Here is a 27059-nt window from a genome sequence, read left to right on the forward strand (position 1 = left end):
TCGTCTCAACGTAGTAGTTTTCTCCTTCGCCAAAGAAGAGGTCAGCGCTACCTGGTAATCGATAGTACAATATCGCACCAACCGATCCATCACTCAGATCGAATCGATCACTCTCTGACAGCTCAGGCAGAATGACGGCAATAACCTATCGCAGGATCCTGGTCCAATGGCCATAAAAAAGCAAGAACTTGGTACGATAATTATTGATTTGACTTTTTACTTATTTTTGTTAAAGAAGCTAATATTTTTCACATTTTCTTTAAGCTACATTCGATCGGGCATTAAAGTTTTGAAAGAAAGTTTTTACGTAGAATTGCTGTACTTCGTCCTAACTCTTCTTCTTCTTTGTGTGAAGCACCTGGGTCATACGGGTAGGGAAATCTTCCAATTTTTCTCAGCCTTTGCTATTCCACTTTAATGGGACTTCGCCCCAAAAACCTCAAGGGTATTTTGACCGAAAACTTAGACCGTATGTCCCAAACTTTTAACTCGCAGTCAGCAGTTTGACACTAAATTTCGATTGTTTTGAGTTTTTGGCAGTTATTTAATCACAGCTGTTTGGTTTTGTTAAACATATTACCCAATCTTTATATCTTGTTGTACCTTTATCATTTATAATAAAACAAATGATCTTATAGTTATGTGTGTAACTGTATTACTAAAATTAATTTATTTTTCTTTAAACTCATAATATCTTTTTCCAAACCTTTAAATTGGTTTTTATGCACAATAATCCTTCTATATACTACATAAATTCCAACCCAATCTACCAACTATGTTGCTTCTTTGTTCGTATTCAAAAACTAAACACAAAACCCTATCCCCATTCAACCAGTGTTCCACAGTGGTCTAGCTAACCCTTAAAATCCCTGCAATAGCATAACTCTTTACGAAAATGACACTTTTTATAATTGCATTCCACGTACACCCTTCAACTAGTTTAATAAAACTTTTGCACGATTCCGTCAGCAAACAATGGCTGACGCCCCACATTCACACACACAGCCGTAGCCTGTCAGAAAGGTGTTACGTCGGTGATTCTACCGTGGAGCGTTTAGTCGTATACGTCACTACCGGGTGACGGTGCGTGCCAGCCATGATTGTTCCGTACATCCGCCCTTAGACGAGAAACGCTGGTTGAACTGGTTTTTGTTGAAGGAAGTTTTTGACGCAACCCTCTCCCGGGTACGTGGTGCATGCGTGTGTAATTTTCGCAACTGAATGTGAGTCACAACAAAGCTGGACAACGAGCATGCATCAACATGTGTGTCTTGACGGACATGAACACGAACAAGACGCATTGAACTATTATGCACTATGGTGCAGCCGTTGGAAAGAAAAGGGAACCTTAGGAATCCTTCCCAAAAAGTGTGTGGTGTTTTCCCTTTAAATGCTACTTTCCTACCCGCTTTTCGCAAGGAACAAAACGGCTCACAACCATGCTATAACGCCTGGTCTGACGCCATTGTTTGGAGAGAGCTTTGTTGGTAACAATATACCAAGCGGGAACCCACCAGGCCCACCACTTTAGGTGGGTGCTAATAAGCATTCGAAAATGCAACCCCTTTTTTCTAGACCGATGGGTACGGGCCCCCGTGAACAGGTGAAGATGGAAAAATAATTGATTAGTTGCGTGATTGGATTCAATTTGTGTATGAATTAATCACCATTTTCACGATATAATAGTTGATTATTTTTCCATCCATGCAATCGCTGCTCGGTGTAACGTTCTATAATGGTGGCGCTCGGGACACTAACACACGTTGATGGCAGAATAGACCGTCCATAGTGATTATGTAACCCTGCATTGTCCACCTCCCATATCCTGGGTGGGAGAGAAGGAGGGGGAAAACTTTTGGACAATGTCCTCCAAATCGTGATCAAAAGCGTGGACCCCAAAATTTTTTGTTTTTTTTGTTTTTTGTTTTCCCCCATTATATGTTTCCGTTTCCGCTTTTTTCGGAAAGGGTGAAAATCATCAATTTCATCCCCATTTGATGTTGTTCGGGGGGGGTACACCAATCGTTTTAATAAATGACGAAATTTACGACCGGACCAAGTTCTGGTATCCATCCCAACAAAAAAAAAACCCCGTTATTAGATGGCGTCCTCAGATAAAAATGTGAGGGGGGGCACCTAAAATAATCACTCCCAGGTTCAATCTTGGTGCCACCCAATATGGTACGGTGTGTGTTGAAACAAAACGGCTACACGGGGTTATTATTGAAAGAAACGAAATAAAGGACGGAACAAAAACCATCACGCTGGAATGGAATCGAATCAAGCCGCCCGGTGATCGGTTGCGGCAGAAGCACACATTCCGTTTTGTTTTGTTTTTTTCGTCTTCTCTTGCTTCAGTTTCTTTTTATGCCCTACCCTAGTGCTGTAGCATTATTTATTGTATGGCAACCGCGTGGCGATAAATATCGGAAAAATGAGGCTTTGCCTTGGCCCGCTGCCAGACAGCTCGAATGTCAGTCATTAGCGAGACCGCTCCGGTTGATCATCGACAACAATACGACAACATTTAGAAGGGGTAGGGGGTGTGTGCGAGAGGGTGAGGGGGTGTACGAAAAACGTGACAGGATGAAAACCGGGAAGATTTGGACGGGATTTAAGGCTATAAAGCCTGCTGGATAGAACACCACGCTGAAACGGTCATATTTCATGTTTCAGCTGTTGTGCTTTATTGTAGCAAATTGTTTTGTAAGATGATATAATGCCAAAATATAATGTTACATAGTTTAATGTGTAGCTTTTTCTTACATATTTAATAAAACAAAATTAGTTTTTTAATTAATTAAATCCTGGTAGAAAATCAGCTGAACCCAACTACCCTTCGTTCCAATGGTTCACAATATATTTAAAGCAAAGCAAATAATTAACACGAGTTGCATTAACGTTCATAACAGCAAGTTCGCTTTGATTCTAGCTCTGGTGCAATATTTTTCTTTCTCCCACCCTTCCCGATCCAGATTATTTTCCTCTCCACCCCCCCGGGGGGGAAAAGGTTTCCGAGTGATAACTTCCTTCATTATTCAACCATAAACTTCTGCCCTAATGCACTGCTCGCCGGAATGCACTGCTCGCCAGGCACAACTAGGCGTGGGTTTTCGCATGTGATTCGCAGTTCAGTTTGAATTTATTTCCTTTTCAATTATAATGCTATCTTTATTTCATTCGGTAACCGTACGTACATCCAGCACGCGAACCATAAACCAGTGCAGGCACATCGATGGAGACGCCTGGTCGCCCGTGTGGTAAAGGGGGGTGGGGTGGCCCGGAACTAGCTTAGCGACTGCATCCGGTGCTCGTTGCTTTTTTATTTATTAAATTCGTTCACAAGAGTGTACCGGCTGGCCACGGACCTCAGCGCTGCAGTTCGAACGTGGTGCATTTGGGGTTTGGTTGCACATTGCAAAAGGCGAATTTTAAGGGTGGGTTTTTTCGTCGGGGGAGGTGGTGGTGGTCCCGGCCCCCGAACAAGGACAAACGCCCTTAACGGGAACGTAGCGTGCGAAAACTCTCAAACATAGCAAATTATTATTTATGACACGCTATCTGTATATAAATGTGGCGTTTATTGGTGTCCAACCCGGTGGGGGGGTTTTGTTCAGTCTAAAGCGCTTGTTTGTCTTGGCGCATGGCGGTCGGAAAACCGTGTGCAAAGAATCTGCAGTGTAAATATGGAAATTTGTGATGTTTTCCCGTACATTTAGATGCATCGAGTTTTGCGTGCTTTTAAATGTGAACGGGAAAAAGAATGTAAGCAAAACGCCATCGCCACCGAAGTGGGCATGAATGGGCCGGAAATAGAACGCGCACGATGGACGCACGTACATTAGACGTACTACACGGTGATACATTAGTTCCCGGTTTAATGCTATTAAGTCTTGCACAAACTCTCCTGCGTCGTGTGCTTTTTTTCCTGTTCGTTTGTGAATCTTCTCCGGTACCGAAACGGCTCTAAGCCTTCCGTGCTAAGATTAGCAACGAACGTACTTCAAACGTCTCCCTGCGTCAATTTCCAGTTTTCCATTCGCTGCACACTTTAATCCAACGTAAAACCCCAACATCAACAAACCATATCTCACTATCGAAAACCCTAGACGTCGACCGACCAAACACTGGCGCGCTTCACCCAGAAGTCCAATCACGCAGAGTGTAGCATCGGTAGCGTCGTCCCCCCGTTTCCCGTGCCCAACGCCCAACAACCCGCTCGTGGTAAGTTTATTGGTGCGTATTGTGTGCGGGATTCTGCCACGCATCGGTGAATACAAATTCGCACGAAATTCCGCTTCCGGAAGCTTTCCAGCGTGACCGTGTGACGCAGACGCGCTTTGCCGGAAAAACCGGGAATTCTGTCTGCCGAATGGTGGGCGGGTGAGAAACGAGCGAAAAATCTTTATCACTCACACAGCAATGTTTATTCGCTACACGGCCAATATTCCGAGGGGAAGGGAGGCGTGAAGAGGGGGAAAGATGGGAAGGAAAAGCGGTAAGCACGGACCACCCACCGGCCCAACCGAGTGCGTAAATATTAGACCAATAAATTGCTCTCTGGTCGAAATTAGCAGGTTAGCGCGTCCAACCCTCGGCTTTTTGGTATGGGTTGGTGGGAAATTATTCCCCCGGGAGCACTTCCGGGCAAGGTGGTGGATTAGAATTAATGATTGAATTTATCGCTCGGCGCACGGCGATCTCAACACGAGGGTGGCAAAGTGCCACAATTACCAACGAAACAGCCGCTTCTGAGACGCTTTCGTCGGCAGCAAAGCATTCACAGCCAACGCGAAAGTTGCTCACGAATCGGTTGCCATTAGTCTTCCGTATAGTCATCATTAGCACTTGGAGTTTTTGAAGATGCCCCATGACCCGAGCAGCAATGATGCATTGTATTGGGGCTTGTCAGTTCATAATTCTTACCCGAACATTAACGGGGATGGCAGAAAACATTCGTTCGGGATTAAAATTTAAGCCTCTCGTCATTAAAGTGACATTTTTGCAATAATTTCTGTTTAGTAAAGCTGTTACATTTAACGGAAAATTAGTATATAACGATTAAAAGTTTAACTATTCCGATTAGCAGAAGGTTTACGTAAGCAATATCGGACAAACTTGAGCAATAGCGTATATTATGTTAATTTATTTAATGAGGTATCTGTGATAAAGGCTGAAGCCATTAAAGTCTTGAAACAAAAATTGTTCAAATAAAAACAATTCTGAAGGTAAATTAGGGTTATCTTTTTTTGCAAAAGCAAAATATGACCGAGTTACCAGTAAATATGCATAAGCGGGATCCTAAAGGTCTCTTCTCGAACGAAGTGGGACAACCTGAGAAACTGCGTGTCCTCCGTTAATAGCCGATATGTCATCAAACATATTCTTGCCATTTTGGAGCAAGACTTAGCCTTGGAAAGAACAGTGTATATATGACCTTCAATTGCAGCAGAAGATCAAGGACAAAAAGATTTCATCGTCCGTTAAGACAGCGAAGAGATCCAATCGCAATCAAAGCTATAAACCAATCTCTAAAGAAGTATCTAGGCAAAATAAACATTCTTATATAATATTAGTGATCTTGGGCCGTATTTGACAGGAATTTCCTTTGAAAAATGCAACGAAAGTTTCTGAAACTTTAAATTCTGAAATGTTATTCGCAGGTGTAAGAGTCTTTAAATTATCGCCGATAAGCGGGATAAGCGTTGTTGACTTTCACACTATGTTCCCGAGAAAGATTCTTCCACGGAAGACGATCAAGACTCATCAGAGTCTCCAGGAGTTACCGTCCACAAGAAAAAAGTATCATGAAAAGGAAGAAATGTACTTCAAGTTTGATCAGACTTCTGTCAATCATACCAAGAGCTCGTTTTAGGAGATTGATTTATCAAAAATAAACAATTTCCCAAGGATTTCCTCTCTATGTCCGTGGGAAGTGACTACCAGGGTTTTTTGTGCAAACCTCAGAGGAATAATCTTCTCCAATTCTTTACCTGTTCTCCCTAATCTCCCTAAGAAGTAACCATCAACTTTTATTAGCAAACCTCAAGCGAAGAGTCTTCTTCAATTGAGTGAAGGGGGAAAGTTGATCTTCAATTCAGTTCAAAATTGATGATCGAAGCTTAGACAGATACTTTCACTTATTTTTTTCACACTAGTTTTAAGTATTCCTAATGTCAGTGCATTAGGGCTTTATTGCATGTATTTAAAATATATAGCAAACATTTCATTCAAGATAAAATTAAAACGTGCTTAATTCATACAAATTTTTAGTTTTTTTAATCATTATTAAAGTTTAGTCAATTTTATTTATTTCCTTCGTTATATCCAGCTCCCCGATCGCAAACACTGACTATGTGGCTCCGCCACAACATAAAGTCTAGTAAGCCAGTTATGGCAGCCATGACCATAACGGGTCGTTACGCCAACCCGAAGCCGATATACAAATCAATTTATCCATCAATTTCACTGCTCCATATTGAATAATCTAACAAAACGAACCAGCACATAAACACGCCACGGCAAGTCATCGCGCATTGCGGGGGCAAAGCACATGCTCACACAAAAGCGCACCTAAAATCACCTAAGCACCGGGTGCAAAACTAATATCCGTATGCCAGTGCGAAAACAGGGCAACAGGGAAGAGCGTAATGTTATGAGTTATCCACCTTCCGGCCACTCGTGGATCACAAGTGGCGAGGGTTCTATACACGGTACCAAAGGTACGCTACAGGAAAAAGGTAGCATGAATTTTAATTAAACTCAAAAACCTAATAAAAACAGCATACAACAGTGAAGCAATAAAAACGGACTGCGGGTCCGAATCCTTCACCACACCACCGTACACCGAATGGCCACTTGTTCTCATGTTCCTGGGTTTGCTTGCCACAAAGACAAAATGCTAGCCCCCAAATGTGTGCTTGGGTTTTCCTGTTTTTAAATAGAAGTCACCAACTTTCAACTGCTTCGAGTTTTTTTTTTCTTCTCTCATTTCCCCTCTGCTCACATGCTGATCAGGAATCTAGAAGGGAAGTAAACCATTAATATGCGCTCCCAAGTGGAAGTGCTCGGTTGTGCACTAACGCCCAGGGAACCGGTGCTAATGATACTGACGACGTTCTTAACACTCTACCAGCACAAACGCGATATAGCAACAGTTCATGCAATGTGCATGTAAAACCACGGTGCATGCATCGTTGCATTTTGCATTTCTCTTAGAAGAGGTGTAAAGTGGAACTTGGGTCTGCTTATTAGGGAAAGCTTAATGTTCAACAACGGTCATGCAACCAAACCGCAAACACACTCTTGTGCGTTTTTGTGTAAACCATCCCAAGATTATGTGTGCAAAACAAATCGTAGCAAAATAAATTCTACATGCTGATAAGCAATTGTTTTACCTCCGCTTCGCATGTTGAGACAATAAAAAAAGCCCCATGTAAACATCCCTATTAGTATTATCTAGTTCAACCTAGCATGATTTCCTATTCTTACATTGAAATTCATGTTTTTATTTGGCTCATCGTGAGTGTGTGCGTCTTTACTCCCAGGAGAAATAAAGAACCTGTCAGCCTACCATCAAACAGACCGATATGCTTAACAAAAAAAGCATGACGAAAAAATCTACTTATCGATAAACAAGTCACCAAACAAGCGCAAGCGAACACGATTCTAGCAAAAAAAAAGCCAGACACCGAAACCGAGGAAAAAAGAAAAAAAAAAGAAAATGCTCTTAAAGACCGAAAAGCATGGGTGAGAAAACAGGACCAATCTCACAGCTCCCGTCCAATGTGGAAAGTCACACAGCAGAAGCGAATATGATTACTGCCTCCCAATTTTCCTTCCACCCTCTTCTGTCGTATGGTCGTATTTTTTTACAGTTTATGATTCCTCTTCCCCCCTTCCTCCCCTCCCACACACACACGGACGGACGGGGAAACATTTCCTATCCGGTTCCTGTGAGCGGCTTGACGCTTTAGGCGGGTACGTCGGATAGACAAGTTTTTACAAGGCACCAATTCACCGGGAATCTTCTTCTCCCCCTCCCCTCCCCCCCCCCCCCTTTCCCCCACACGATGGGTGGGCCATCACGGTTTGTTTTACTTTGTGACAAGTACAACGACTTCTACGCCAAGTTTTGATGTTTAACGCTTTTGCCCTACGGTAATGCGCCCGTAGTACCTTAACATTTCATCTTTTCGTGCTTTTTTTTTGTTTGGTTGAGTTCTATTTTTTTTTTTTGTTATTTCCTCATCGCTTCACTACCCACGGTGTGTTGTCTGTCAACTTTCTCTAGGAAACCAACCAACCACCCCAAGAGGCTTAGATTTGTAGCCCCGATCGGTACAACCGAACAAACCAATCCTGTCAAATATTTGCGATAGATTCGTATTCCCCTGTTGACTTGTGCCGGGGGTTGAGTGGAAGTGAAATGTTACGGTTAATATATTCCACTCCCGGCCGAATGATTCTTCTTTACTCTGTGCTGATTGGCTTCGAGCTTTCGTGTTTTTTCGTTATTATTTTTCTTATCATTCACAACCAAAGATACGGTGTGTCTGTTGTCGCTATATAGACTTTTGACGTAGAAATCGTAACTCTTAACTTTACGAACCGAAGAAAAAAAGTGAGAAACTCTTAACCAAAACTTTTGTTTACTATCACATCAACATCAGCACGGAGAAGGTAAATTGCATACGTACCGACTTCCGGAACGCGTTCATTCTACCCGCACGTTTATATTAGTCCATAAGGGTTTAATGCACTTTTTTACGAGTTTGAACGGAACGCGAACGGTTGTGACATTCCTTAACTCCGTACGGGTTGATTGAAAAATGAACTTTATTTAGTATCATCTCGTTGTGCCACCCGAAAAACTCGATTCGCCAAAAAAAAACAAAAATAGATGATGGAAAAAAGTTATTAAAAGAAATTATCAAGAAAAACGGCCCCAGATGCATTACGTTGATTAATGGGTACAGTGGCGGGTATTTTTTTTACGACGACATGTTTTATATGAATGCCCCCAAAAAACAACCTCCCCCCCCCCCGCAACGAACCTGTGTAACGATGGGTTGGAGGTGATGGTAATTTCGTACAGAAAATCACCATTTACTTTATGATGTTAAGCTAATTTCATGTTTCTTCATTAAACCGCTTCGTTCTGTGCTATAATTGTGTGCATGTGTGTGTGTGTTTGTGAAGCGGTAAAGTGTTGATTGCGTTATAAACAACCATATATAAATTAGAAATTTAATTAACACATTAACGTTACACACCGTAAAGCGTAAAGTTAATTCCTTTCCAAAAACGATAAGAACAAACCATAAACATGTTCCGTATGCATTAAACGATGAATTAAAAACGTTTTTTTTAATATTATTAAATACCCACACATACAATGATGCTATAATGCATAATGGTTGCTCACTAAGATTAAGTGATTAATATTAAAAATATAATTACTTAGTCACATTTAGTGGTTTTTATTAGTATGGCAATAAAACAGATCTCGTTACTCCTCAATTCTTGAGAAATAAATTCAAAAGAGTAAAACAATTGTTCAAAAGTCACACAATTTGTCAAGTGAAAGTAATTTTTTGTTACTAATATTACTGTTGTAAACAAACGGTATTTACACCGACCGCCGCTGTCACTGCGGTTTCTAATGTCGACATAAATGTGTAGATCTTGTCGTTCGATCCAAACGGTTAGAACTGTGGTGAGTTTAGGTTTGCGAAAACTTATAAAATGGGCGGGATCACAAACAACGAACCTCTTTTGTAGAAAATCGGCAAGGAATAAAGCAACTAATTTTTTGGTTCGCAATAGCGTTCCTAAAGAAAGTCTGAAAAAGCCGCGTTTTTCTACAATTACTAAAGCATATTGCTCTAATGACAATTTTAACCACTCTTCTCTTCTAAGTCTTGCTTAATAACTTTATATCATATGATTCGACACGCTAAATCAGTAGCGCAGTTTATTTTAATGTAGTTAAGACACCACAAATTTTGTAACGTTCTATGATATACAGGAAAATGCAAATGATGGGAAGCGGAGAGCACACTTTAGAGAATCGCTGATACGAATATGAAATACCATTTATATGGAAACACCCAATATATTAGCAAATCACTCAAAATTGTTATGGAATCGTGTGTCATTGATATGGAATGTCAGATTATTGTTGTGTTCATGTGATCCTTTGTTCATTACACTATTAGGTTTTAAAATTTGCATCTCCAATTTGATGAAAACTAAGCCATTTGCAATTGATTACTGGTAATAATAATTTGTCGTCCCTGTTTTGGAAAACACTTGTATTAAATTTCGTTAAAAAAATATTTTATGACTCAACTCTTCAATCCTTCCATATGCAAACAACCCGCTTGTTTGACATTCAATATCAATGGCACGCGATTCAATAACAATGGTGGGTGACGCCAAAGCTTAATATTTTTATCTTTTAAAACAGTATTTATACAGACAACAGAAAACAAAATGTTGTCTTTTGAAACCAACCAGAACTATATTAATTACGTTGAATATTCGTTTATGGTTGTTGTGTTCCTCCGAACTGTGAAGATGCGTTGTTATCATTTTATTATCCCACCATTTGTACGCGTTACACTACGCTGTACAATGGTTTAAAGCCGGGAAATCATTCCCTTTTAGAATAGCCATTTTTCCGGCACTAGATGAACTTTTTCCTGCTCATCAGCTAACAAAATGTGCATTTGTGCTGGGTTTTACTACGATTTTTTCTACCTTCAAAGCATTGCTCGCTCACCATCTCAACGCAAACCCACACGGCACACGCTCGTTTTCCTTCCGGACACCTTGAAAAGCGAGAAAACGATGCTACATTTTCCGCCGGCTGACTGTTACATTTCAATTTTCTTCAAGCGCAAAGTATGGTTTATCAAAAAAAGAAGAAAATAAAATATTATAAGAAACGCACGACAATGCCATTGCCTGGAGAAACCCATTGTATTTTGTTTTTAGCTTCTCTCGTTTTCGGCATGGATTTTTTCCCGGTACGATCGCTCCAGGTACGAACCAAGGGGCAGACAGCCCAAAATTAAAAAACGCAATAGAATTATGTACGCTCGTCTGCACGGGAAAATTCACCGACCGTTCACCGGGGAAAATTCACCAGAGAAACAGCAGATCACACCGGGAAATGTACCGAACTACATGGTGTTTCTTACCCAATTTTCCTTCCGGTTTGATGATGGCAAAATATGGATTTCATTGTACTTGGCTCGACGGCTTTCGGGCGTGATGCTTCTACCGTGATGCTCCACCACGGTTTTCCGTCCCCACACGCTTCCCCCGCCCAGTCTCCCCCTTCGCCAATCACAATTTTTGCTCATTTTCACGACAATTGCTACGTTTCGCTCTCGCTCTCTGCTTTAGATTGAATTTTTCCATCCCTGTGCGTCATCCACCGTCCACGGTGCAGAACGGGAAGAAAATCTAATTTCAAAAGGACTTTTTCTTCCTTGTTTTTTCTCCCGAACGTCTGCGCCTTCCAGCACGGATCTGGTTATGATTGTTTCTTCTCAAAAGGTACAAGTGATTTAATTTAATTCAAAACAACTTTATTCGCACCGAACGGTTACTTCACTCGGTTGCGTGAGCTTTTTGAAGAATCTGGCAGGCGAAATTACGGTCCCGACCGGTAAATGGTAACGGTGGGATGAGGTCTATGATTTTTTGAAAAAATCATCGCAAGTGCGTTTGTTATTAATTTAAATTATAGAGTATCTGTATCGAACGAAAATAAAAATGTGTTTTTTTTATATACAGGAATCTAGAAAATAAGACGTTTTTGGTTATTATACACATAAAATTTTATAAAGAACCTATAGTTCATATACAACGTCTCTTTTTAGACTGTTATTGTACAAAATTCCAATGTACAATTCCAAAATTACAATTTACTGATCAAATCATATTAAACGGCATGAAGTCGCTTTGATTCTATAAAGAGTTTTTCCGCTAGAGAATGCTTTGAACACATTCTACCAAATTTATGTCTGATAAAACATAGAACTTTACATTAGTAACCAAAATTTAGTCACTAACATTGTATGTTACCGAAAATACAGTGCGTATTTTTAAGTATAAAGAAGAAGGTTAAAAGATTTAGTTAAAACTGATGTTCTGCAAAATAGTATAACTTGAAAATTGCATCGAAAATATCATAAAATACCTAAAAGCAATTTTTTATAAGTTATTTGTCAATTTACCAAACTGCTTTAAAAGTAGTTGTATTTTTAAACGTTTTTTTATATACATATAAAAAAGCATTTTCGAATGAAAACTTTCGACTGAAAATAATAAATAGATAATGGTTTTCAATGAGATTAAAATTTTTTCCTCTTTTTTCTAGATCTGTAGAAATCAATTCACCATTTTTTTGTCCATATTTAAAACTTTTATTTTTATCCATAAAACAAAACTAGTCATAAAACTAGGTTACAAACTGTACAAAATAATACCACATATTTTATGAATACATCTCAACCGGCTAAAGAAGACAGCACGAGACGCAACAAGTGTGGGTGGCTGAGTTGTTCAGTGGGGGGAAAAACGAAAACCACAATCACCCGTTATCTTATCGCTCTTATTACACTTTGCTGAACTTTTCTACATTAGCGTCAGTGTTGGCCATTCCCCCAGCACGCCAAGAATTCGGAAGAGATGGAAAATGGGCAAACAAACGCGCAGTAACACACACAAACGTGGTGGTGAAAATCCGTGAAAAACCACATCATCAAGAAGAAGACTTTCTACCAGATTCTTCCTCCTCGCGTCCCTTCCACCCTCACTCCCCTTCACCTTCTTCCATTCCTGTCTGGTTTTTCTTCCCACTTACCGCTAAAACACCGCCCAAACAGTTCGTTCTCCTTCATTTCCCACGATCATAATTCATAATTTTTGTTGCCAAGTCATGGTTTCCCACGAGCGCACCACTTCAAGCCGGCTTCAACCCCGGCCTCACTTCATCATCACGAGAAAAGGCGCGAGTAAGGGGAGGAAAAACTTCGACCCAATGTGACCTTTTTTCCCTATGACAGATAGCAACCGGATGGTGGTGGTTCTGGTGGGGGAGGGGAACACCCGAACACCATCGCTCCCAGTGAAGTCAAGTGTTTAATTCGCTCAACAAAGTACTTCGTTGATTTCGCGATTATGCTCCGGCACGCTATCGCTCTCCGCTTTCACCGCTGATGACTTCCTTTGATGGCGGCGGGCTTCATGTCCATTTTGCTGCCGCATCGCGCGGCCCATAATTGAATGCTCAAACCGCTGGTGAAGCCAGATGGCGAACCCACCCCAAAAAACGGGGGACGCTCCGGCGCTCGTGTCGGTAAGGAAATTACGAGTTCGCTTTTTCCCCATCTCGGTTCTTTTATGGGTCCGATCGATCGAAACCACGCTCTCCAACCACTTGTAGCGTGGCGGTTGTGTCGATTTGCCTGTTTGCCCCGAAAACACGGTTTCCTTTTTCGCAACATTGGACGAAACTTCGTACAAATGCGCCACCCGCCGACCGGCCCAATTCACCATTGTCACATTGTTCGTGACGCTCGTTTCCATTTATTGGTTCTTGATGTCGGCGGTAAGGGCCAACTGCTTTGATCCTACGCATCATTTGATTGAACTCGAGATCGGTGACTCGTAACGATCGTTCGGTTCTTAACAAAAGAACCATCACACACCCTTCTACCCATTTTCCCAGAACACCTGCTTGCACAGCGGGAGACATATTTTATCGCAAAAACCTTTGATGCAGCTAATAATAGGCCCTGTCGGCCGGCACTATGTACGGGTTGCAGAATCTAATCAGCCCGCGTGAAACGAAGGTCAAGAGCATGACGAACATGACGGCGTTACAACTCAATTATCCCAATCGAAACCCGCCCGTACAGCCCGTTCCGGGTGACCAGGTGACCAGGGTTGGCACCCGGTTTTGAAAATCAATTTCCACTTACTAGCGCCCGGAACAAGAGCGTACCTGTGATTGGAAAATGATTACCAAACGGCACTGGCAAATGATGGCGGGCGATTTTGAATAATGATTATAATTGCAAATTAAGTGGTGGTAAGCTAAGGCAATCGACTACACGCGTACACGATCGAAGATTCATTTTCCGAAAATGGTGTGAACCGTTTTTGCTTGCATGGGAGGTTTGCTTCCTTGACACGTTCTGGAGCACACAGCTGGAGCACATTATGTATGCTAAACGGGTTTACATGATCAAAAGAAGGATAGAAAGGATTACCTAAGTGGCTGTGTGTTTAATAAAGACCCATTTACGGAGGTGAGTATTGATTTTGCTACTATTTGACGAATCAGTGCCAAAGTTCGTCTCAAGTATTTCAGAAACATCAATTTGATATATGCAGAAATTCCATGCAAGCGGCTTCCTTCGATCCCCTTCAATTGCGTTAATTGAAGATTGTCGGTACCTGTATCTGATTAATTGTAAAGAAATTCACCGTTAAAATCTGGAGTATTTCCCGGTTCACGGTGGTCTTTTTGATGTATTTATCAACAGTTCGAAAGGTGTGAGATAGTAGGCAATAAACAATTTCTGAAGCAATTTGGAGACAAATTTGCTGTATATGTTTTTGCATGTATTAATTTCATTATATAAAGCGATTTATAGTTTTTATTCGAGTTCTCTGGATTTGTTGGAGTTAAGTCGCCCACCAAACAAATCTTCAACAGATTCTACACAAGTGCCAAGAGCAACCTCTTCATTCACTTTAAGGTTGTTTACGATACTATAGATCTATCCGAACTATGGAACACCATGCAGCAGTACGGGAATCCGTACTTTCCCGGGGATTCCCAGGGATTCCCGCATTCCCACTATGGACGAGGTGCACTGCAAGTTGAGAGTATCGAACATGCTGTCGAAATCCTTTGAGTCTCACCGGAGTCTGAGGCAAGGCAACTTACTCTCCTGTTTGCTGTTTAACATCGCTCTGGAAGGTGTCATGCGAAGCGCGGGCTTCGACATCCGGGGCAAGATTTTCACCTGTTCTCTCCAATTTCTCGGCTTCGCGGATGACATCGACATCATCAGACGTCTGCTAGAGTGTAAGGAGCATCTACCAGACTGCAGCGCGAGTCCGATTGGATGGGATTGAGGATCAATGCGACGAAGACCAAGTACCTGTTTGCCGGAGGATCTGACCGTGATAACCCGACTCGGGAGCAGAGTATCAGTTGACGGCGACGATCTCGAGGTGGTAGAGGAGTTCTGCTACCTTGGTACGATCGTAGCTTCGGACGACAACACAAGCAGCGAATTCCAAAGGCGCATTGTTCAGGGAAATCGTGCCTACTACGGGCTCTACAAACTCCTGCAATCCAGAAGACTCCAACAACACACGAAATTCACGATATATCGCACACTGATACGTCCAGTAGTCCTCTATGGGTACGAGTCTTGGGCTATGGTAGCGGAGGACGTCAATGTACTCCCGATTTTCGAACAGCGGGTGTTAAGGAGGAGGCGGTAAATGAACCAAGAACTAGTTGAGCTGTTTGGCGGTGCAGATATCCTGACGGTGGTCAAAGCTGAAAGGACACGTTGGATGTGGCACGTTATGAGGATGCCGGGCCCCACCAGGAAGGACTCGTCAGCGACCCCAGCTCGGCAGCCCTGGACGGAGTTTCTTGGAAATGGATTAGAGACCTGGCCATGTCCTCGCGACGTGGTCGACCATGAGCAGGCCAGGGAAGAAGATTCTCATGTTGCATTTGGTCGACCTAATAATTCTTCTTTTTATAAATTTCCTCAATGTATAATAGGATAGATTTTTAATCAAGAAATTGCTTCAAGCAATAAACAACACTCAGGGTCAGAATTATTTATTAGAGCATGTAAAAGTTAAATTTAAACAAATTAAATGAAATGAAATAGCAATAAGCACATTCTAAGAAATACGGCTAAACTTATCCTGTACCTTGGATTCACATGTCCGAGAGCGTACACTAATAAAATTAAAACCCCAAAAGGGAAAGATCAAACTACCGTACGCAAATACGGCAGCTTCCGAGAAAACTTCATCAAGCGTCATGTCACGCTGTTTGCTTGATTAAATTAAAAGCTGGCAAAATACTTTCCCTCCCAATCATGAAGAACATGCGCCTGACCAACACATCACTACCATTGGCTCAACAAAAAAAGAGGCCCCAAACCCCTAGCAAAACATACATGAAAGGTAAGTTTTCAGTTTCGGGAAAAATTCACTCCGAACTCCGTAAAAAGCTGATGCCACACCGTCAAAGTATCTTGCACTTAAGGGATTCCGGTGCAGTTTTCACTTAGTTTACAGTTCAGATGAAACTCACCACACTTGGTACACTTTGTACGAAAGCTAACTTTTTGCCGTTACACCTCAGATGAATCCACACAAGGACGGCGGGAGGTAGTTTTGCAGTTTTGCTATTCCATGCAAGCGGAATTCAATTTACCACTCAAAAGCTCACGAAACCACCCCGACCAAGTACCGCAAAGTATATGGCTTTGGAAAACAAGTCCTGTCAGCAAAACATGCCAATTACGATACATCAACATTCTATCCGCCTTGTTGTAGCTTTCTTCTTTCAGTTCCCATCTTTACCCCGTGCGACTCCGCCGTTGCCGAAGCGTTTCACTCACGCAGCCTATCGCTGTTTATGTACCCCATCCGGTCGATCTGACCGACGAAGCACATCCGGCCCAAAAGCGATACATCGTTTGTCGTGTTAGTTAGGTCACGAGCACGCAGTAAACAACAGGCTTTCGGCGCACTCAAGGAGTCACACCGGAAGGAATTGGGCGCCCGTTTACCGTGGGCCGTGGGAGATAGAGAGAGAACAACCACAAAAAAAGCTCCCATAAGATAGTTGCTAGAGCTGCCGATAAATCTTCAAACATTACATCCCGGGGATTCGATTCAAGATTCTAGCTGACCAGTTCCAGATCCCAGACCAGACCGGGCTACTCCAAGGTATTCCGGCAAGGGAGACATTGTCTCAGCCACTAATCGGGGATGGTCGTGATGGCGTAATGTTTTGTCACCGATCACAGACCGTGGACGTGGCGTGTCGCCGTTATTTCGGGACAGGCCTTTACGTGTACACCAAAATGGTTGCCCATTAGTGCTTCCCAACAAATATTCTGCCCTCCGTCAGAACGATGTGAACAGCAGAAACAAAAAAAAAACATAAACACACCACAACTTGTATGGTAGGGGTGGTAACCGCCCACAGTTCTCCTGATTTGTGGCAGCAGCGTTTTTACGATCAACAAATGTATTTCCTCCCCCACAAGCCCCTCTTCTAGTCAACCTTCCCCTACCTACCCCATTCAATGTCAAGAGGAACGGCAAACAATCAACCATCAAAAAGGTGGAAGCACTAGTGCGGGGTTTCCTTATCGGTTTCGTTACTTTCCTTACGTTTTTGCGGGGCGGGTTGCCTTACTGCTAGCACAAGGCACAGGGCAACAACAATTGACGTTTGTGTGTCTGCTTTTTTTGTCTCTTTGTTACTTTCCTTTCTTCTTTCTAGTCTGAGCAAACCAAAAACCAAACAGAAAACTCCTTCACATTGATGCTTCTTCGTGCCCCATTTCGTGTTTGTTTCGTCGGGCCGTAAATTTCACGGAGCTGTTTTCATTTAGCCTTTTGCTTATTTTTTCTCTCTCTCTCTCTTCACCACAGGAAATGTGCTGAACGGTGGGTGGAAATATCGAGTTGCCTGTTGTTGTTACTACTCTCCATTGCTTCGCTTAAAAAGGGGAGACGTTAAAAAAAACAAGAATCCAACTCGTACGCGAAAGGTTCAACACATACGCCTTTGGACGTCCCTTTTTTTTCCTCGTTGGCGTGGGTCTTCCAACGCGTACACGCGGGGGTGCATTCAGCCGGATCCTTTTTTGAAGGACATCACCACAAATAATGGAAAAGGCTTTTATCATGATAATGAAATGGCGTATTTATACATTGTTTCATATTCATTTTCGTGCTCCAGTTTGGAACTGTACGAACGAGAGGAGAAAAAACAACAACCGCCAGACCCACTCGCGGGTATGATTTGCTCTGGTTCGTGTTAAGGCGTGTTACTTTATCGGTGGCATTCCTGCCGCACCTTTACCGCTGATTGACGGCCAGACAGCGCAGCGAAAGGGAACGATTGACAGAATAAAGTGAGTGGATTGAAAGTGGATTGGGCGGTTGAATAAAGGGATATTATTATTCACTAACCACAATGAAATGCTTTTTATCTCTGGTGATTCGACGGAAGACAGTAAAGAGCTACAGCTTATGTTGTAGTTCCGAGTGTTTAATTCCTTTCTTTTCCAGGTTGATATTTTAAAGTGAAGCGTAGGATCAGGAAACAATCGAATGTTTACTAAACAATGTTCATGAAACAATTTAATCTTTCATTGGAATTGTATCTGCATTGACGTTCAAACTACAAAATATGTTTGTTTTCCTTAAGAAGAGCTATTATTACACAGAATTACTTATAGCTGAATAGTCAATCCTGTCTTTCCAGATCAATATTTGAAGTTGAGCCGAGCATTATCGATTATTTTAATCCGAGACTTAAATGTGTGTAACAACAGGAAATGGAAAATAAAAATACAACATTCCTTGCTAATGCAGATACAAACTTCCTGGAAAAGCTTTGACCTAAGCTTGTTTAAGCACTCTTACATCACAACAGTTTATGAGAATGCTGAAGCAATTTATATTTTCAATTTATTATTTATATATAACTAATGATGAGCCTTTTTTCCAGCTAAATGCTGTATAACTAATTATTTGCTATTTTTATTCACCGATGGAGACGCCTGGTAGTTGACTTAAAAAAGTAAAACAACTATGTAAAAAATTGATTTGTTGAGTAATGGATTAAATTTTCTAATTGTAATCGGTTTTCAAGGTATATTTGATTTATTTTTACGTTTTTTGGTCCACTCAATATTCTTTCATCTACTCATTTAATGTTAGAAAATGAAACACAAGTTAAAGAATCCCGATTTAAAGTTGAACTTATTTAGGAAATGGTAGACAAAAAAGGCACAGATTAACAACAACAAAAACATTTTAGGAAACTGTTTATCGATTCAAGAAAGTGCCAATAAATTGCTCTTTATTTACATCCAAAAAGGGTTTCGACCCTTTTAACTTCTATCCTTCAGCTACTGGCATTTCTACTTTTCATCTTACCTTTTAACATTATTGGAAACTTTATATTTGATTGAAACTTTTTTTGTATTTATATCTTTAAAGTAGAAGTTTATTCGAAACAATAGAAGACATCATAAAAGTGAATGTAACATATTTTTTATTTTATGTATCTGAATTCATACCGCTTTATACATATTTTTTACACATAATCACTAAAATATGATACTGGATGTTGTTAATACTAAGCAAACCTTAAAACAATGAAAATTAAGAAACATTAAACAAATAATTGAATCATTTATTAGCTCAAAAAACCTATCGCTTTTACAAAAAAAGCGTTTCTTTTTTCATATCAGCACTTTTCTTTATTAACCACTTTTCTAACCACAAATGCTGTAACCCCGTTTAGGTTCTTTAAGCGTAATCGACAACAATTTTTTCTTCGTCGTCGAATTGCTTTACATCCATAATACCATATTCGTTTTATTACATAATCATCCCCTTACCCTGCCATAACGCCCATTGATGGATGCACTTTGAAATCACCATCATCTTCATTGCCGTTCACATGCTAAGCTGGTGGAGCTCGTAAAAAAAATATTGCCATCCATCGTCGGCAAATGATATCTAGAAATCCTTTCAAACCATCGGCCCCAAAACACTTAACAATTTTCCGTTGAAATCATTTCGTGTGTAGTTTATGGTCGCATTGTTCGTGATAAATTTGACTCCATTTAAATTGAAATTGATAAATTGTTCACTGGTGTTATTTTTCACACTACGGCCCGCACATACACACACACACCGCAAGCAGTGGAATGATTCGAACTCGGTGAAAGTGTTGCGCGAAAGCGGGACAACATCACATCAAAAAAAGAGGGCCTCAAAGGTCACCCCCCCCCCCCCCCCCTTCCCTGTGGGTGACCCCCATCGAATCGAATGGGGCGGCATGTTTGGTTCATTTCACGCGGGACCCAGTTTACCGAGCGACCGACTTTCTGCGTGGCACGCAGAAGGAGATGTCCTTAGTGTCCTGAAGTAGTGTCCAATAAAAACATCACTACGACACGATGATGATGATGGTGGTGCTGATGATGATGATGATAAAAGCGACAACACTGAATAGCCTGCAAACGGGAAAAGAAAAATGTCCACCTCATCCCCCTACCCCCCACCTCACCATTCTCACTCACATTTTCTTCCCCCCTACAGGCTCACGCAGAACTATCAACTTCACAATCTGACGTTTATTTATGCTATGCGGGGAAAGTGATTTCCGCTCCCGTTCGGCCGGTACCCTTTTTTCAGCACCTCAGTTTGCAGCTATTTCAACGCCTGTTTTCCTCGAATCCATGTTCCCGGGTTCCCCATACCGTACAGTACACTGTCCAAACATCTGATCAGCGGACGTCGCACCACATCGTCTTGGCTAGAACTTTAGCAACGAAATAGGAAGTCAAACGGAAAGGCAAAGAAAAACAACGCTACGGATGACTTAAAAGGGTTGAAAATGGGTACCTTTTTTACGTTTCTTTTGAGTGAGAAATAATCTTTGACAGTGAAATGAGACACCGACGACGATGACGACGATGTGAAGTTATGTCTAGGGCGTTGAAATACACACCCAAAAACGAAAAACGAAACGAATCCTACAAATGGAACCGGTTTTGATGATGATTGATGTAGATCAGAAGCTGCATTCAGTGCCGGTTATGCACTCGAGCCGTTCAACGCTTTAATGACGCTTGAGACAAACGTGCCAAAAAAATAAAACGAAATGATCTTGTCATTATGACAGCAAATGGATGGAAAGATGTGTTAGAAGATTATTTTTTGAAAATATTGTTCTTGTAAGGGGTTTGGACTTCTCTTTTTAACTTTCTAGCCTCTTAAAGATATCTTTAATTTTGCTCAACATAAAATTTTCATTCAATCACCTACATTCCGAAGCATTTTCTAACGTAGAAAGAAAATCAATTTCAAGGGCTACAAATCAATCCCTTCAATTAGTGACAACAGATAAAGCTAATTGAAATCCAGTTCCTGCACACACACACAGGCAGAAAAAAACGAAGGCACTCAAGACATTTAAACAAAAAAATGGGAAGCCAAAGGAAACGAGGTAAAGAAATATCCATTCCTTTAGCACATTCTTACGCCCAGCATGGCCATCACTTTTATTAGCAGCGTCACCCCGGTTACCCGTTCCAGTTTTTTTTTTTGGGAATGGCAGTCTCATTTTTCACCTGCCCATAAATATTAGCTCTCTTCTCCAGTTTTCTGGTAGACGCGTAGGGTCACCGTAGGTAAGAAAATGGGTGCCGCTCGTTAGACATGCCATTTCGACCGGAGCTCAGGTTACAGTAGCGCAATGCCATTTACGTTCGTTAACGTCGATGAAAACACACGGCCAAGGGGGAAGTCTTGAAGGACCAGACTTGAAGGAGAGAAGAAGCAGCAAAAAAAATCCCTGGGCACAAATAGGACCACGAGTGAAAGGAAAACCACTCCGGAAAAAGCGAACACTTCCTTATAAAAGCGAGGACATAAATGCCAACACGTTGTTTGCCCATCTCCTTCCCCCCCATTTTTGGTGCCGTATCGAAGGTAGAGGCAAAAACCTAACCTTACTTCCCCATTTTGCCCCGTACTCCACTTACGGGCGCAATAAAGGGAAGCCCTTTCCATGTGCATTAAGGGAGTTCGCCCCTTCGCCCAGACAGGTAAGCCTTCAGTCTATCCATATAGTTAATAAATTTTTACGATTATTCTTTGTGCAGTGGGTGCCACAAAACACCGCGCCGGGTTTGCCACCCGTGCTACAGTGCACACTGGTTATCAATTCTTTATTCTTCATTTAAAGTGCCACCGGAGCTGTCATGGTGAATGGGCAGACAGAATGGAGCACAAAACAACAGAGCGCACGTTTGTTGGGCGCGTTGATCGTTCGCTTAATGATGATGTACTGTACCACGAACGCTTCCCGTAACGAAACATTACAAAATGGCCTGCCCAAAGACAGTTCTGTTCCAATTCTGGACAGGTTTTTTCGGGACTGGGTGCAATATTTCCCAATAAACAGTGTACGTAAAGGGTGGCCACATTTGAAACTGCCTTTTCAAACAAGACAAGTGTCACCTTTTTGCTGCCTGCTATCATAATGCGACAGAAGTCTTAATATTTGAGCAGATGTATGAAAAACCTTGGGAAAACGGTTCGAGTTGTTCCAAGTGTCAAAAAGGACCACTAAAACCAATGTTACCACTACTTCTCCAGGCCCGAGCGGGAAGCGAAAAGGATGTAATGCCTTCAAACTCGGTGATGGGGTTTTTCTTGGGGGGAGGTTTTAAAAAAACCTCTCCCCTTCATACCGCCACTTCCAATCCACAAGAAAAGGGATCATTACAAAACTGCTTCGGACCATTGCCAGTGTGTCATCGTTTAAAGTGCTCCCCCCGGGGAGCGAAATTCGCTTCGCTTTCTTTTGCTTTTTTCCCCCCGTTTCATCCGGAAGCGATCGAGTTTTGTGATGGGAAATCGATTTTTCCCACCGTGCCAAATGAAACCGTATTCGAGGAGAAATTCGAAACCAAAACAAGAAGAGTGTACCAACACAAGCAAAAAGAAAAAAAAACATGAAAAGGAAAAACATTAGAAACATCTTAGTTTTGCTCTCGTGTTTATTTTCCCTGTCTCTCGGCAACGGGCCGGATCAATTGGGCCGTGCCAAGCGCCACACGGGTGATTTCACAATTTTATTTATCCAAATCGGACACTTTTCCCTTACGACTGTGAACATATTCGATTTAATTTTATGTCTGCTGGCACCCTCAGGAGGTGTGCTGGTTTTTTGTGAACGATGCTATCACTAGTTTTCTGTTTTCGATACCTTTTCTTTTATTTTTGTTTCCTTAGTACAAGTTCTGATCGGTTCGGTACGAGGTGCTTCAGCCCTTCCTTCCTTTTCCACCTCATTTCATCTTCATCGCTCAAATAGTCTCGAATGGTTTTTGGCAGCCGTATCAAAAGTGTCTCGATACCCATTTGCGCCAACATTTGCTCGATCGGGATGGAGTTTTGTGTTGCCCCCCCTCCCTGTTACTGAACGAGGGCTGTGTGATGGACCTTCCACAGAATAGCAGCGCTGTTAGTGATAGTTTCGAGAAAATCTTTTCTGTGCGAGGGTTTCCAATGCAGCAAGGGGAAAGAGGGACATCTTCAGCAATTCGGTTCGATAATGGACCAACGACTCTCCGATGTAAAAGGTCGAGAATTTATGAAAGCAAATTGACTGCTTGGTTGTACAATTTTGTTGATGCCAGTACGATCGTTTGTGAAGGATATCAAACTACATGGATTGGTAATATTTAGTCCAATTTAGACGAGAAGGCATTCAGATTATTTCAATATGTACGTAAGACATTTGTCGGAACAAATGTGTTAAACCCTACTTTTTATTGCCGGACTCCCTAAACTAGGATAATTAAGTTCATGAAAAGTTGTTCAAGATTAAGCTACGAGTTATTTAAAACATTGTGTATTTAGCTTTTATATCTCCTTATCACGAGTTCATCAAAGTCATGGTTTAGGGAGAATATTTTTTAAAACAATCTTTATTTCTACTTATGAGTTCTAGGTTGATTTTTATGATTTTTTGGAGATGTGACAAAGAGTTAATATTTTTAAATACTATTTTTTTTAAGAAGAACATTTTGATAACTTTTTAAAAATGGTTCAAAATCAGCAATCAGCGAGTATCTCAATTGTAATATTAGTTCCGGAGAGACACAATTAAGTTAGTAGAAGCTTTGAAGTAATTTGAATTCTTAACTGTTTTAAGTAATAAAAAATAAATAAATGTTAGAATAAAAAACTAAAACATTTTTCAATTGTCAGCACTCCGGCTCCACTAATGTCCAATTCCTAAACGACCCAGTACAGTCCAGAAACGATCTAATCTTCACAATCCTCCTCAAATGAATAATTAATAACAATGTCAGTTTCAATTGCATGTTTCATTTTTCTTTTTCCAAAATAAAAACACAATCTATACCTTTACACCCTTATCTTCATTTTCTTCACCGTCGGGAAAGAAGATCGCTTATCAATAGCTCAATCAGGAAGAACTGGACTTACCGCAGCTTAAAAGCAAAACGAAAAGCGTCCGTGTCCAGCTGACCGTCGACCGTACACCGTCCCCCATTGTGATGGTTTTCACTTCCGTGCACGTCCAAACTGGTTCCTTTTTCCTGCAATGGCGAACGGCAACGGGCGTCTCTCTATAGTGAAGAAAACAAAAACACACATACACACATTAGAAATAAGCAAAACGCAAACAAAACACAGTATACGACGCAATATTTGTACGGCACTCGAGCTCTGCAGATGGAAAAGTGGATATGATACACAAACACATACACGAAGCCGATGTGGGAAGAAAACGAATGGTTATGGGGAACGTTCATAAAGAAAGAAAAACCCCCCTACTAAATACCAACTGGAAATGGAAAAGCCTTTTCGTTGAAAGTGTTCAGTGCCTCAAAACTTGGGCACCATTTGCCCTAGTCCGTAAGGAAACGTGGGGCCACGTGGATGGCGACCACCACCTGAACCCGAACCCGGCTAAGCTGTCGCCCGGAGTAATCATGTAAGGAATCGTAATTAATTAATGAGCCAAATAATGCCCCCGGGGCGGTAATATGCCGTGGTGTTTGTTTTCGCTCCTTTTGTCGACCGCTACCATCGGATTGCGTCCATGCCAGGGAATGCTTGCCTACCCACCCTTTATTGCCCAACTCACATACCATGTTCGAAAGGGATTTGGCAACAATTTTGAAGATTTTCATTTATTTTGCCCAGCAGGCTTCTCCCAGGGTTTGGTTTCGTGTATCCTTCAGAACCCTTCAGAACTCGCTTGACAAACGATATCGAAGGTTTCAGCACCGTTTTACCCGGTGTCCTAACATCGAACCGCCCAGGAAGAGTGTGTTGTTTTGGGCAAAAGAAGGAAAAGAAAAACCGCTTCACTGCTTCAAACGCTTCCGGGGTCTGTTGCCCCCGGGAGGACGAAACCGTTCAAATTCATTCCATTTTATTTCGCCTCTGCGTGAGGTAGGCATCATTAATTAGAAGAAACTTTGCACACTCTTTCTAGCCCCCTTGGCGGGGAGCTGAGCCGGTTCTCTAAGCTTCGCGCAAAACTTTTTGGCGACTAAATTTTCATATTGAAAAAGTTTCACACCGATTTTTTTGTTGTTGTATGGCCTCGAGATGGGTGGCGAAATTGCAGCCGGAAAAGTTTATAAACTAGAACAAAACAAAAATGAATCCTAATCATTAAAACGCTAATTATTGGAGTAACTACGCTTAAATTGGTGGGGAATATATGGCTTCTGGTGGTTGTGGGTTAAAGATATTTACTGCTTAAAATGGAGGGAAAATGTGTGAAACTGAAGGAACACTTTAATCTTCTTTAAAGTAAAATTTTAAGAAAACTGACCTACTGTACATTCATGCTTCTCCGTTAACTGCTTCTTTAAAACATTTGGAATTAATTAAAGGAATTTCTTAAAATTAAGTGTCAATCCTCTATGTCCCTACACTCTTGACAGGGAATACAATTATCTATTAAATTTAAAAAATCATTCGATTTTACTTTCATATTAAACAACTCAGGTGATTGTTGTTTGAAACACTAAATCCACCCAAAACCTTAAATATTGCAATTATGAGCTCATCAATTGATCTATATTCTTTTTATTTTCATTTACAGCTCAATGATTTTCCAGCTGTTTGACTGAAATCTCGAGCCAAAGGTAAGTCAACTCTGCAATTTAAACTCTGCAATCCTTCCAATGAAATAGCATTTCGTAGCAAAGCTTCTCAGAATGCCTGCCTTATTTTGTTGAGAAATGATATTTTTACTCTATTATGTCTGACATTCGAGGGAAATTCATTGATATTATTAACTGGATATCTGCCTGTCAAATTCTTTTCATGAGAAATTATAAACCATAAATTAATTTTTGGGTAATTATAAACTCTATCCACAAGACAAAAAAAATACTGTGAAGCGTTGTTTAGGCAATCCTTCTTCAGTGGATCTCGTCATTAGCTTGTAAATCCAACGACATCATCCAGATATTTAAGGAATTATTTTTAAATATAAATTAGTAATGAAATCGTGTGAAAAATACAAGTATATTACACGCAATATTATCTCATCTCATGCGCGTTCCATGTTTGAATTCGCTCTAAACCATGATGCAAATGATGATCTCCACCATTACGAACTGAGAAAAAGTTCTTGTTTTTTGACAACGGTTTTTTCCGTGATGAATTTGAATGAATTTCTCAGTCATTAAAAAATTGTCGTATTGATATTGATCTCCAATAAGATTGATTTTTTTGAGAATTTTTTTTTCAAGGTTGTTTTTGTATATCAAAGATAACCTAAAATTTATTAACTACTCCTCCACGATTTCAATCAATTCTCAATAAAACCAAATTAAAGTTCTTTAATTAAAGTAAAATCTTAGTTTTAGCCCGAAATACTGAGTCTTTGTCCAGTTTCTCTCACAAATAGACGAAGATAATAAAATATAAGAAAATCAATTTGCGTTTTGTAACAAGTTTCTGTTTGCTATTTAGACTTAATTTATCTGCTGCGGAATAGTTCAACATGAGTGGCTTCACAAAAAGAACATCAAATATCGTGATAAAGATGCAAACAACACCATTTAATAAACAGAACAAAGAAACGCAATAGTCTTTCAAGTTACGATGTGGCTTTTGCGATGTTTCATGGTGTATTTGTAACCAATTTTGGCATTGTTCCTTTAATTGATGTCTTC

At 41.0% G+C, this 27059-nt stretch overlaps 1 protein-coding gene across 1 annotated transcript in view; it reads right to left on the reverse strand.

The window, feature by feature from the left end:
- The window catches only part of LOC125769103 (limbic system-associated membrane protein), a 100923-nt gene that overhangs the window by 31234 nt on the left and 42630 nt on the right, over positions 1-27059 (reverse strand). Inside the window, exon 3 of the mRNA XM_049437569.1 lies at positions 24343-24485. Within this exon, the coding sequence (XP_049293526.1) occupies positions 24343-24409 (67 nt within the window). The 5' untranslated portion in view covers positions 24410-24485. The remainder of the gene's footprint in view (positions 1-24342; positions 24486-27059) is intronic.

Source organism: Anopheles funestus, chromosome 3RL, assembly GCF_943734845.2.
Source record: "Anopheles funestus chromosome 3RL, idAnoFuneDA-416_04, whole genome shotgun sequence".
NCBI lineage: Eukaryota > Metazoa > Arthropoda > Insecta > Diptera > Culicidae > Anopheles > Anopheles funestus.